This window comes from Typha latifolia, chromosome 5 (assembly GCF_019914945.1).
Source record: "Typha latifolia isolate L0001 chromosome 5, TyphaL0001v2, whole genome shotgun sequence".
NCBI classification, from domain to species: domain Eukaryota; kingdom Viridiplantae; phylum Streptophyta; class Magnoliopsida; order Poales; family Typhaceae; genus Typha; species Typha latifolia.
Genome location: NC_133090.1, coordinates 2,532,248 through 2,546,017, shown reverse-complemented (window position 1 = coordinate 2,546,017; position 13,770 = coordinate 2,532,248). Strand labels below are relative to the sequence as shown.

At 37.0% G+C, this 13,770-nt stretch overlaps 3 protein-coding genes across 4 annotated transcripts; all 3 read right to left on the bottom strand.

The window, feature by feature from the left end:
* Positions 1 to 163: 163 nt before the first annotated feature.
* LOC140788270 (pentatricopeptide repeat-containing protein At1g06140, mitochondrial-like) lies at positions 164 to 2,349 on the bottom strand. Its single transcript, XM_073137455.1, is given in 2 exon segments — positions 164 to 428; positions 430 to 2,349. Coding segments are annotated over 2 exon segments (2,043 nt in total). The 5' UTR covers positions 2,263 to 2,349; the 3' UTR covers positions 164 to 218.
* Positions 2,350 to 2,936: 587 nt separating this feature from the next.
* Positions 2,937 to 7,261, bottom strand: LOC140788268 (uncharacterized). Its single transcript, XM_073137451.1, has 5 exons — positions 6,837 to 7,261; positions 5,285 to 5,568; positions 4,876 to 4,965; positions 3,466 to 3,830; positions 2,937 to 3,343 (listed from the first exon to the last, which is right to left on the bottom strand). Exons 1-5 carry the CDS (start codon positions 7,042 to 7,044, stop codon positions 3,079 to 3,081), a joined length of 1,212 nt encoding a protein of 403 aa, XP_072993552.1. The 5' UTR covers positions 7,045 to 7,261; the 3' UTR covers positions 2,937 to 3,078.
* A 302-nt stretch (positions 7,262 to 7,563) lies between these two features.
* LOC140788269 (deoxyhypusine hydroxylase-B-like) lies at positions 7,564 to 12,484 on the bottom strand. Of its 2 annotated transcripts, none has more exons than XM_073137452.1 (7): positions 12,268 to 12,484; positions 11,214 to 11,347; positions 10,891 to 11,126; positions 10,669 to 10,807; positions 8,563 to 8,689; positions 7,977 to 8,095; positions 7,564 to 7,889 (listed from the first exon to the last, which is right to left on the bottom strand). In XM_073137452.1, exons 1-7 carry the CDS (start codon positions 12,386 to 12,388, stop codon positions 7,857 to 7,859), a joined length of 909 nt encoding a protein of 302 aa, XP_072993553.1. In that variant the 5' UTR covers positions 12,389 to 12,484; the 3' UTR covers positions 7,564 to 7,856. The 2 variants fall into 2 exon arrangements, with proteins under 2 accessions (XP_072993553.1, XP_072993554.1); XM_073137453.1 differs by having other exon boundaries at positions 7,564 to 7,874; positions 12,268 to 12,449.
* Between the last annotated feature and the right edge of the window lie 1,286 nt (positions 12,485 to 13,770).

The window sequence follows — 13,770 nt, the reverse complement described above, 5'->3', positions numbered from 1 at the left end:
ATGTATAATGTAAGAAACGGGTTTTGCTGCATGACGTCCTGCTTCGAGATCTTTAGCACATTAGATGTATTCCAGATTAGCAAATTTTTTTGGGTTACAACCACCAATATATATATATATATATATATATATATATATATATATATAACCACCAATATATATATACATGTAATCTTCTTCCTGGTCTCCCAGCACTGTAATCTTGGATTGAACATTTATCACCAATAATCTCCACATGAGCAGACACCATCTTTAACATTATGAAATCTCCTAGAATCTCTCATTATTAATTCCCGTTTGGTAATCAAAGAAATAAACTTACTTGCAGTGTGGCAGTCTCCGCAAACCCTCAAGTTCTTTGTTATCCTTAGAGGCATACCTTCTTTACTTCTCAAGAGACCGAAAGCCATTGCGAGTTTCTCACTATGGCCACAAAAGCATTTCCTCCTTGGCCTCATCGTCGATATCGTGGAGCTTAAAGGATAAGTCCGGGACATAACCTAGTTCTTTCATCCGGCTACTTAGCACACACCATAGTTCTAAAATTTTGGTGTCTAGCTTCCTTTTGTCCATCACGTTAAAAATATAAACTCTTTTGTCAACTTCAATTGTGCTGAAACCAAATGTCTTTTGCAGTCGCCTCTTGTTCATTACCTCCCTTGTCTTCTTAACCATCTCCCACATTTCAGCTGCAGCATATATATTTGAAAGCAATACATGAGCTCCTGGCTGATCAGGCTCCAAAACAAAGAGCTTCTTAGCCACTTGCTCTGCTAATTCTACCTGTTTATGTAGTCTGCAAGCACTCAACAGAGCTCCCCAGACACTAGAACTAGGTTCCACCTGCATTTCCTTGATCAGTGATTGAGCTTCTTGAATTAGCCCAGCTCGGCCTAGGAGATCCACCATGCATGAGTAGTGCTCATTTGTAGGACTGATGTTGTAGTCCTTTGTCATACTCTCGAAATAGTGACGTCCTTCGTTAACCCTACCAGAATGGCTACATGCTGAAAGAACTGAAACAAATGTTACAGAATTGGGCTTAAGATTCTCTGACTTCATTTTGTTGAAAAGAAAAAGCGCTCTTGAGCACATTCCATGCATCCCAAATCCTCCAATCATTGCACTCCATGAAAACACATTCTTCTTGGGCATCAAGTTAAACACACTATATGCCAAACTCGGAGTCCCACATTTCGCATACATGTCGACCAATGCTGTATTAGTAACCACATCCAACTCAACATTTTTTCGGACCATGTACCCATGGACACTCTTCCCTTGCAGCAAGGCTCCCAACTGAGAACATGCAAGAAGAACACTCGCAAATGTGACCTCATTCGGCATCGTTGACTCTTGTAACATGTTCCGGAACACTCGGAGCGCTTCATAACCTCTCCCGCATTGCGCCAATCCTGAAACCATTGAACTCCACGAAACAACGTCCTTGAATGGCATTTGATAAAACAACCTATATGCAAAGTCTACAAACCCGCTCTTACCATACATATCAACCAGAGAAGTCTGTAGATATATACTATAATCCAAGAAGTTCAATTTTATGCAGAATCCATGAATTGCCTGTCCCTCCCTAGCGGCACAAATATTCCCACAAGCCTGAGCCAAGCAAACCGCAGCACATGGATCTAAGCGAACTCTTAACTCCTTCATCCGCATGAATGCATCAAAAACGTTAGCATCCTTTGACTCCCTTAAATACCCTTTCATCAAAAGACCCCAAGCAGCAGAATTAGCTACAAAAACTTGATCAAACACCCTTTCAACATCCTCCAAAGAACCCAATTCAAGATACATATCCATAAGAGGAATAGAGACGAACTCATTCGATTCGAGACCCAATCGAACAGCTTGCGAATGGACCGACGAACCCAATTCATGAAGAGAGAGCCCAGTGCAAGCCCGGAGCACAAAGGCCAAGGCGAAGCTATCAGGCCTATGGTTGTGGGCATGAGAGATATTATAGAGTTCTAAGAGATCAGAGAGCTTCTGGGATTTATAGTATCCGGAGAGCATGGTGTTCCAGGCCTGTGGGTTTCTATGAGGCATTCGGTCGAACACCTTGCGGGCGTAGGACGGGGAGCAGCAGTCGAAGTAAGAGTGGGCGAGGCGGGAGGCGAAGAAGGTGGAGAGGTGGAGGCCATGGAGGAGGAGCTGAGCGTGGAGTTGGTGGAGGAGGCGAAGCGAATCGCAGGACGGGAAAATGGAGTTTAAATATTTGGGAGAGACGGAGGTGGGAGGCATTGCAAATTTGATACGGCCGAGGCCATTAATGAGAGCCGGGTTCCAACTTGGTCGGTGAAATTAGGGTTCTGGTGTTGGCCTAGTAGTTTTGGCCGAAGAATGTACCAAAATTGGCCCATTATATGTGTAAATTTACAGTCAATGACTATTAGGTCATCTGATGTGGCAACTAGTGATTGGATAACCGAGAAATCATATTGGCCCTCTCAAATTATATTTATTAGAGATAATTATATCTCAACCCTATGAACTATTACCCTTTTTTACACAAACACCCTCGTTTAGGTGTTAATCCGTTTTGTTTTGTTTTGTTTTGTTAGTCATTCGTTTAATATTTTTTTCATTAATATTATTGGAGATTTGGAGGGTGAGAGATATTAAATAGTTAAATTTAGGTGTAATTACTGTTATATATGAACATGTATATGATTTGCATAACCATTTTAAGGGAATACGATATTTGCTATATTAATTTTGTTTTATTGCTTTCTTGACACTTATAAATGTTTGGATATGCCGCTATAGGTTGAAATAAAATTATCAAAAGTTACCTGCATCGATGTTAGGCTATTGGATGTGAATCTACTAAGAAATATGCAAGCAAAGAAGTTGCTCAAAGAGCATATAGTATAACCACCTTACTGAATTGGAAAATGGATCAAAAGATTCTTCAGTTCAGAGAATATCAGACATGTTGGCAGTTTTCAATTAGTAATTAAGTTTGAACAATGTGAGATACATAGACAAGAGATCACAATTTTGATTCAGAAATATAAGCAAGCTCTGAATTCTCATTTAGCATTGACCTAGAGAGAGTTAACCGAGCCACTGTTGAGCACGGCGTTCGCCTCCACCACCGACGGCACGACGGATACTGATTTTCTGATGGGCATATTTTTCCTGAAGAGATTCAAAAGCATTCATATCAAGTTTCCCGGTGACCGATTTCCCTTGCTTCCTTCGAATCTGTTGTTCCTTTATTGAACTCCAGAGCTTTTCAATTGCATCTCTTTGTCGAGATGTAAACCTCTCTATGTTGTCAAAGGCATGCTTAACCAATATGTCGATCACAGTTTGGGTCCTGAAATTTGAAAAACAAATCACGATTAAGCATGAGAAGTGCGGCAGCTATGCAGGGAAATAGCACAGACACCAATCCAATTAGACTACTACAAAGTATGACATGAGTGTCCAGAAACTGACCATGCTAACTTATATCGTCGTGCAGCAATTTCCAGACATTTAAGTAGAACTCCTCTCTGAGACATAAAAAATCTCTTTGATTCTTTTTCTTCTGCCTTCCTGTTCAAAGCTGCTACCTCTTTTCCTCTAGTTTTTTCATTTTTCTTGGAATTAACAGGAAGCAGAGTATCTAAGCCGAAAGGATCAAACATTTCTATCTTTGTCTCAGGGGGACAAACAGTGGAGCTAGCATCCCCCTTGTTTTCTTCACCATTTGATTTATTTACATCTGTTGCCAGTGCTGCTGCCTCATCATCGTCGTCGTCTACAGTAGTGGAAGGTAGGCTAGATATAGCTTCTTTGATCTTCCCTGCTGCTTTAGAAAACTGCAAACAAACAAAACAGTAATTGCTCAAGAGGAGAGGAGAGGAGAGTGCAAATACACTGTTCAACACTCAGAACATCATGGAAGCAGCACCTCAAATGAATCAAAACAACTCAAATAGACACCAGATTATCCATTTATGCATGTTGGTTTCAAATACAGAAGGTTTGTCGTAGTGTTAACTAACAGACCGTGAATAAGCAAATAAGAAACAAAAATGATTTAATAGCATCAATCATAGAAAATCCCTTGGACGTCATGGTTCATGTGCTACACTTTTCTTTCTATTGTATGTATGAATCTTCTTCAACAAAAGTTTCAGGGGTTGACCAGTGTCAAAAAGATCGTGGGATAAGTTGCTAATGCAAGTTGGTTAAAATTTAGAAACCAGTGTATTTCAAAAAGAATATAGCAATGCCTTTTTAGTACCTTGGAAATTGCTTTACACTCAAGTCCACGATCTGATTGGTACCTGTCACAAGAATCCATTAAGTCTCCAATTAACATCTAAGAATTGATCACCCTGTCTATGTAATCAGAAAGCATCCAGGTTATTTTATGTCCTCTTTCCTGCTGTTCATCCTAAATACACTCCTAGGCCTTGGGAATGGTCTTGATTGCTGATGATAAAATCACAGAACAAGAAATAAAAGAAGCACACAAATTTAAACTGCAAATAAATGTCAAGAAAATGTTATCAAATGATTACTATAAATTTTTTTGCAAAAATGGATAGGCTCATGTGAGGCAATAGACAGTCAAGAAGCTGACCGCAACATAAACCAAAACACAGGAGTAAAGAATGGAAAATTTCCTATTAGTACTTAATTAAGAATGAAGCAATTCTCTCCATAGGCATCTATAAACATGTTAGCACATGGACCTTTGCAGCATATTATAAGACTTTATAATGCTAGCATAAAAGTACATAGGCACATACTACCTGATATATTCTACACAGTGTACGCTAATAAAGATCAATAAGCAACAGAATATTGAACAATTTATTATATCATCCAGAATTAATAATTACAAGCTCTACTTACCACAAAGCTGTCATCAGTATAGAGCTCATTTGCAACCACTGCCTGCAGCATCCATGTTGTCAACATATTTCTCTGTTGTTTATTGAAAAACTGCACAACATGGAAACAAAAAGAAAGGGTAATGAGCAAGATCCAACCAACAAATAACATCTACTACAAAGTACAAAGTAATTGCAATGGAACACTTGGTCATCCAATGAAAGCCACATATTAATACAGGCATTCATGTTTTGACAACACCAGTAAACTGCTTTCTAGTGCCACAAACAAATTCATCTTCAAGCTTATCATTCTGTAGATAGTTGATCTAGACAAACTACTAAAGGCCAGCAAGATAACCATTTCTTTACCTACTACCTAGTTAATTAAATGTTAAAAATGGTTAAAAACTAAAACTTTAAAACCTCACCTCTGTCACATCCTGAACTGATGTAAAGAAAACCAGATAATCAGCACGTAGATGAGGTTCATTACAAGATGATGGAGAGGACATTGCAGCCTCTAGTATAGCAAAGAAGTGATCACTTGTCCCTTGCTTGACACTTCCAGCCTGTATTAATTGCAAGGCTAGTTTTGATGCCTTGCTGAACTTCGAAGGATTGCTTATATGTGATGCTATCTTTTGCATGGCTTCTATAATTTGTGTTTCTGTTGCATCAACAGTTGTCTTGAATCTGATGCGCTTGCCAGGCACTGCAAAAGTAACCAACAATAGAATTGAGAAAATACCTTTCACAAATAACAGAAGAACTCAGACGCTGTGACTAAGAAGTAAGAATAGAAGGCAAAGAGAAAATAACAGATAACTAAGGGTTTAGTCATACTTTCTAGCAATCATAAACATTAAATAAACTTATGAGGAAGCTACCTTAAAATAAGTTATCACAACAAACATCTATGGCCTTTCATCACAATGGAATTTTTCTTGGTTATTTCATTTCCTTGTTTGATTCCCTCAATTAAGAAGACACTGTAGCTACAATATATGATACATTGGATTGGATCTCTGTTTCTTTTCTTTTCTAGGGTATATATAAAAAATTCATTATGCACACCTTGTTCTGACCATATTGCACTATGTATCATTAGATAAACCAAGAGACATCCCCTGCCTCTGGTTCAACTAGAAATGCTAGTGCATGTTCAACTATGACAGCAATCACGAACAAAATACTAGATTCCACCAATCCACCATGTGTGTGTTTGGAGGACCAGGAGTATGACTATAAATGACATCACTTCAAATTTTAAGGGCATAATGCTAAGAAGTAAATAAGGAAGAAATCATAAGTTTTTCAACAAAAAAGCAGAAGTAGCAGTAAAAAGAAATGATCGTTTGTGACAGAATAGTTCTTATAAGTGTGATTCCACTTGCAATAGCAGCTCCAAGCTTTTCCGCTACCAGATGCTAGGATTTCAAAAAGTTCATAAATAAATAACACTAACATAAGCCCAAGTTTATCAAGAGGGAAGCAGTAAAAGTACAGAAAAATGCTCCTGACCCAACCTACTAATTACAAATAGAAGTACTTTCCTCATCTATTGTACTTCCAACATATATAATAGATTAAGTTTCAAATAGATGATAAAAAAATCTATACCTTTCAAACTGTACTACTTCAACCACACTCGAAAAGGTGAATTTGCAAAAGCGTGAACTAGTGCAGAAACAGTCAAACTATGTTAAGTAAAGATGAACCTTGAAGGACCAAACCAAGAATTTGCTCATAATTTAGGTGTTAATGGGTTAAAATATTGCATAGAACTAAGGACGAAATTGCGGGGAATTCTATTCTCAGCTAAGATTTACATCCAGACGCACTTTGATTCTCCAACAAAACAAAACAAGCACTAAAAATCCCTAAACACAGCGACAGACCAAGACAAAAGACAACTTGATCCAGGTAAAAAGGTACCGCGAGATAAAATTAGGGTTTAGGGATAAGAGATGCTAAGAATACCTTCCTCCTGCGATTGGGCGGGCAGGGAAGAGGGTTTGTCTCGCTTGAGGGCACTCTTGAGCGCGGGAGCCGGCGCCGGAGTAGAAGAGGAAGCGATCTTGGCGACGTTCTGCGGTTCCTCCGGCCTGGTGGAGGGAGTCGTGGAAGGAGGAGGCAAACCATGGAAGAGGTTTTCCGCCATGGCTGGGATTGGGTCTTCTTTTCTCATTCTTTTTCTTTCTTTTGCACTCTTTATTCGGGTGTCCGCAGCTGCAGTTAAAAAGGTGTTCGGATTCGGACATTTTGTAACCAATTTGCAACCCGAAACCCGGTAATTCGTGGTCCGGCTCCGGTCGTCATAGCTCGAGCAGTGACGTAATCTATAGTGATGTGCTGTTTTTTATTTAACAAAATTATGATAAATATAAAATACTAGATCGAATCCAAGGATCGTAACGAACGAGGCGTTAAAGTGACGTAATTTGGCTTATTACTAGTGTTTCACGGGAACTTTAATCATTGGAAAGAAATTTCTAAAAAGTATTATCTTCTGGTGATTTGGTGTTGCTAAACACCACCTTAGAGTAAAATTGAGGAGTTGTAGCAGTGCTCTGATTTGAACATTTCAAGAGAACTGGATCCTTAATTATACACAGAAAGCAAGAGCAATCTACCTGAGAAAGCTTAAAATTAGAACTAAGCTAAGCTCTGGCAAACATGGTTCGATAGCATACAACAGCAACAGAAATGCAATGAACAGTTCCAATTGAATAGAAACTGTAAGTTGTATAGTTCACCAATCAAGCAAATAGAACAAAACGAGTTCCGAGTGGAGAGAGGCTCTCGTATCCACGGGTAAGGTTAGAATAATAATCAGTAATAATTAGCATGAAATAGAACACAAGGCACAAGATTGTGTCAAACAGTCTTAAATAAGTGCCAGCCATTCCAAATATAGGATGTAATGAAGTGTGATATTGATATATAGTGCCAATCTCCATACGCCCCACGGATACGGAAGCCTCACGGATCGGTTGAGAACTATTGCACTTGAGGTGTCTGCAGAAAGAGGTACTGGATAAAGAAACCAAACAGGTCAATTTTATCTCGGATAAAAGCAAGTTTCAAGAAAAAAAAGACTTGGCGATCTTCAACTTTTACCTCAAAGGACTTGCCAGATCTTTCATATTCAAGCATGCTGAGAGCTACTTCACAGCTCTGCGAGACAATAGGCTCAGGATCCTTTGCAAATTCCTCCAGAAGTTCTATGCTCTTACTATCTACAGGATGGAAACAATAAAACAACAATCAGATAAAAATGATGGTTTCCTCCAATTCAAAAAGAAAAAGAAATACATACAAGTAGTTGTTCCAAATCTGTTAAATTTAATACAGGGCAACGTAACATGAGAATTCAACTTCCCACATTATTCAATTTTCTTGTCTAAGCAAAATAATCCATCAGAAATACAAGAATGATGATGGCTTGGCCATTTGAAAAGATGCAAGGAAAAATGATGACAATGAATTAAAAAGCAGATAAAGAATGACTTCACCCCCATTTAAAAAGAAGCCCCTCCCGAATCTGTTAATTAAAAAATATTCAGAGAAATTTAACATGAGAATCCAACTTCATACATTACTCGGTATTCTTGTCTGAGCAAAAAAAATTCATGTGAAATACAAGCAACTGATAGAAGTGAGACTATAAAATGGTAATCCATTGAGACCACCAATTTTGAAGCACCTGCAATGGAACCAAGGGCTTCAGCAGCTTCATGTCGGACCATTGGATGCTCCTTCACATTCCTAAGGACATCCGCAAGTGCAGCAGAAGCTGTTTTGTTTTGCAATTGACCCAAGACATATGCAACCTGCTAATCCAAACAAGATTATTAATAACATAATGGAATAGCATAACCTAAATAAAGAAGACAAGTTGAACATTAATCCACAAAAAAACATTTAGGGGCTGTTTGGTTTCATGTGTACAAGATGCAGCATCTATAGTATTAAAGAGAAACTAATAAACAAAAAAAATTATATTTTCCCTTTTTTTTTTCTTTCCATTATAGGCTGAGAGCATGTGTTTTGACAACCACTTAATTGAAGTGGATATCAAGATGAGGCATGAGAGCCCATCTCGGCCCTTAGAGAGGAGACTATAGAATTCATAAACTAAAAACTGATTTTATATTAACTTTATAAGTGTAGATGCAATTTTTCTAAATTAATGAAGCCAAACGGCCGCATTCTTGATAGTTTTGCTTCAGAAATTAGTGCTTCTAGCTCAAGTTTTACATCCAGCGCATTGAGAAATATCATCAATAAACTATTGATATGAAAAAAAAAAGGCCTCAGAAAAAGACAAAGAAAAACATAAGGAGACAGGAATATTCTAGAAGGCAGTGAACAATGTAGGCAAACACGGAAATGGCATATCTCAGGGATAAAGTAAATGGCAAAGAAAAGGAAGATAAATCCAAACAATCAAATTGCAATGTTTCCAGAGAAGATCTTACATAAGTACGACTAAACAGTATTCATCCAATAAAGGGGTAAAAGGATCCAACTGACAGTATTCTACATGAATCTTGGGAAGAAAATAAGAAAACAGGGTCGTGATCCACAATTTCAGCTGCCTACAATGTAAGCTACACAAAATAACAATGAGACATGACGAGACCCACGTAGGCTAGGCAGCCTTCCTGCATAAAGTCCCTAACTAAATAGGCCTCATGTGAGACAAGGATGCCCTAAGAAAATTGCTGCCCAGGGGCAATCCGTGCAAGCTCTCAGCAGTACAATGGGATCAGCATTTGAAACTATGCTAATTAAACTTAGATTGCTCACCAAGTGAAACACATCTGCTGGCACTCAATTGTATTGGTGCCCAACATGTTCTTCTAGATGGCTAATATTTTTTTGGGAATCAACAAAAACGTTCAGCATATAAATCATATTTATGCCTACAAAGTGCAAAAACTTCTCAAACAGAAAACTCTTCTAATCTGTACCATGACAACATTAAAAATGAACTTAGACTCTACAGTCCACCACCACTTGTAACATGTGATAAGTTCCTCTTCCTGATCAATATAATGCACCAAGCAGTCCTGTATTTGATGCATTTACCAATCACAGCAACTTTAACCAATTAATATAAAGCCACAGGTAATGGAATTAAGTAATGTCTATGCTCATTAAATAACCATCATAGTTTGAAGTTTCAATTTCGGTTTGGGTTTCGGCTTGGTTAAAGAACGAAACATTTCGGTCAGTTTCGATTTGTTTTGGTTCTAGTTTCATTGTATTGGTTTTAGAGTTCTTTTTATAAATAGTCTTCTTTATCTTAATTTTCAATGCATCACACAAAATCTAATTACATTTAAGTAATGAGCTGGTACTGAATCAGGTACAAGTTGGATTCAAGTCATATCCAGCTTCTAATTCAAAATATACATTAAAAAATTATTGTTATGATTGCTTCAATTGGATGCTAGTTTTAGGGGAGAGTTTCGGATTGGATAGGACCGAAATGCTATAAACATCTGGGTTTCAGAAGGAACTTCAAACCATAATAACCATAGCCAACTATTTTGCAGTTTTTTTTTTAAAAAAAGAAAATGGGTCAGTACCCAAGAGCATTCAGTAACACCTACCTAATTCTTTACATCAAAATAGCAGAATCAATGGTACTAGCAATGGAAGTATGGAAAAGAGTTTTAGTAAGACTAACTTATACAAGCCATTAGATGTGTATATAGTGTCACTGAACAAACTCCAAAAAAGACACTTCATGTGCCTAAAAAGGAATTATGAGAAGTATATATTATTGGGAGAATGGACAGACCTCATGGCGTAGGAGCGCACTTTTAGCACCTAATGATGAAATTATAGCACTAGTAGCACCATCTTGACCATCATTTCTAAGTGCAAAGAGAGCTGCATAACGCTTATACATATCTTCTTCCTCGTTAAGGAGAGCTTCCCTTGAACAAGATTCATGGACTCAATCAGCAAGCTGAACACATAGAGGGTAAGAAGACTTCAGCATTCATCAAATGCTACATACCTTAGTTGATCCACTGAAGAATTAAAGGAAGAAGGAATGGCTGGATCGACTGATAAAAAAGGTGAAGCTTTTAAAGGACACATGCTACTAACACTGCTCATCCTCTTTTGCTCTCTTATACGTCTAAGAGCTAACTCACATGTTTCTTGCACCTCCAGAGCAGGGTCAGTTGCCAAGCTCTCTTCCAACATAGGAATAGTGCTCTCCAGGCCAATTGCTCCAAGGGCTTCAGCTGCCTAGCAACCATAACCTTACTTGTCAATCAACATCAATATTATGAGAAGTAAGTCAATATAAGTTAACATTGTCAAAGAAAAGATAACCTCATGACGGACAATTGAATGTAATGAAAAATCTTTAAGAACAGCCTCTAAAGCAGGGATGGCTTCAGCATCCTGCATTTGTCCAAGAGCAAACGCGGCCTCGTGTGCAAGCAAATTTGAAGAATCTCTAGTAGCTGATATTGCACAGAAACAGCACAAGTTGATTGATTGCATATAGACAAATGCAAGTAAAAGAACTCTCAACAGAAGAATGCTGCTTCCAAGATAGGATGCTAAGGAAATAAAAGATTCAGGTGACAGATAATAGTGATCCTGATTGTTTAATTTTCATGAACATTATAGAGCATTTCTACGCATACAAGTTCTTGGTAACCTCAACTCAACAACTCAAATGATGGATCTAAAGAATGCTCCTCTGCATCTCCTTACAGTCTATCAACTAAATATCCAACTTTTAGGGGGAAACTATCCTTTTTCTCCAAACTAGCAACTAAGTATTTCCTATCTAACATCCAAATAAGCTCTAAAGTGATTTTTTCTTGCAACTATAAGGATGAAAAGGTCACTTCATACAGCTATTGTATACTTGGGACATGTTTGATTCCAGCTACAGTTGACAAATAACCATGGAATATTTTTGTTCAAATTTTGTCCACTCTCCATCATTCAAGTACTCAATTAATTGGATATAGATTCTTTTGAAATCACATTTGATTAGCAGCACGACATATGAAAGAACTGTTTGTATTTGCTTAAACTCTTCCATCACACTATTTCACTATCACTGGCCTATACACAATTCCCAAACTTAAAGCCATTCTAAAAAGCATATTCCAGCAATTTTTCCCAATAACCAGTGACGTCATCCAAATCCCAATTTTTTTTCTTGAAAAAAGAAAAAACACTAAGATACTATAAACAAAGTCTGCCATCAAATCCAGGAGTTGACAAGGATTAGGGCATTGGGTTTCCAGTCAGCGATTACACAGAAATAATCAAATCTTGCAGTAATAAAAAGTCTCATCTAAGTTATAAAATTACAACTCAACGAAGACGACATCAGAGGGACGAACAAGAAGGCTTCGAATCATACCACGCACGAGAGCCTCGCGAGGTCCAGGGCCAGGGAGATTGCGGAGAGAGAAGAGAGCCCGGAAGCGCTCGGAGATGGGCTGGTGTCGATCCAGGAGCCGATCGCAGAGGAATCTCTCCATCTCCGGGGAGGAGACGAAGGAACCCTCGCAACTCGTGACGGACGACGAGGGGAGTTCGACTCGACCGCGTACACTTAGCTTAAGTTGCACGCGGATCCGCAAGTGAAGCGGGTCGGGTTCTTCTATATCCTATACCAGATCCAAATAGACTAGTTGGTCGGAATATATATTCTAAATTGTATCCTAACTCTACTATCCAAGTCTTTATTAATAGCTAATCACGGTTAGATAGATATTTTATTATTTTATATTCGGGAAGTTTATCAAAAACACCCTATAATACCTTTATTATCATTCACACCCTATAGTGCTAATTTAAAAACAAATTACTTGCCACTTGTAATGACACAGTAGTTATATGGTTCAATAAGAGTTCTTATCAAACATAAATGCCATTAAGTTATTTTTTCTCTAAATCAAATATTGTTGAGCTATTGTGTCATATGAGTTGTTTCTCGAACTTCTACAACCATGAGCTATCAATCGAGTCAAACTTAGTATGCGAAGTAAATTTTTATATATTATTTTATTCATCTTTTTTCTATACAAAGAAGGGTTGAAATATGTAGGTATTATGATTCCAAATAGTGAGCGTCGGTGAATAATATTATACCCACAAATACGTTATAAATATTATACAAATAATATGACACTATCTTATCCATTGATAATTTATATTTTTATCTCATAGTTATTAATATCAATTAATAATATTATATTATATTATATTAAAAGTGTGTAGAGTATTTATGGGATCATTATAAGAGACAGTTATCGGATATTACAAAAAGGGCAACTCTTTCCATCTTCTATAAAAAGTATTTTTAAATACTATTTATTAGAGATAATATATGCCTTGTGATTAGTATTTTCCATATTTTTATTCACTATTTTGTTTACATAGGACTATATCAGTAGATGTTATCTTTTACAAACTTGCCAAATTCATCATAGCATCTAAAAAATCGATTAATTATGGATAATCCCTAAAAAATTGATTAATTATAGCATCTGAGATGAGAGTTTAGAAGCTATAATAACTATTTTGTATCTATTTTGGAGGGTAATTATGTGGGTGTTCCATTAAATAGTGAATTTGGGATTAATACTTATAGATTTTTCTACAAAATATTTAGTTTGAGCTCCTAAGAAGTATTGACTCGGTTGTCCAACTTATATATTAAAAAAATATTTTTTTATTTAGTTTATAATTAACTTATATACTGATAATTTATTAAGAGTGTTTGATTTTTCGAAAGTAGAGTTTAATAAAATTTCAATGGAGTGATTGTCTAAGAGTTAAAAAAATGGTTAAATAAGTAAAATAAGCATTTGATATATATATATATATATTTTTTAAATTTACAAATAAAAGAAAGGAT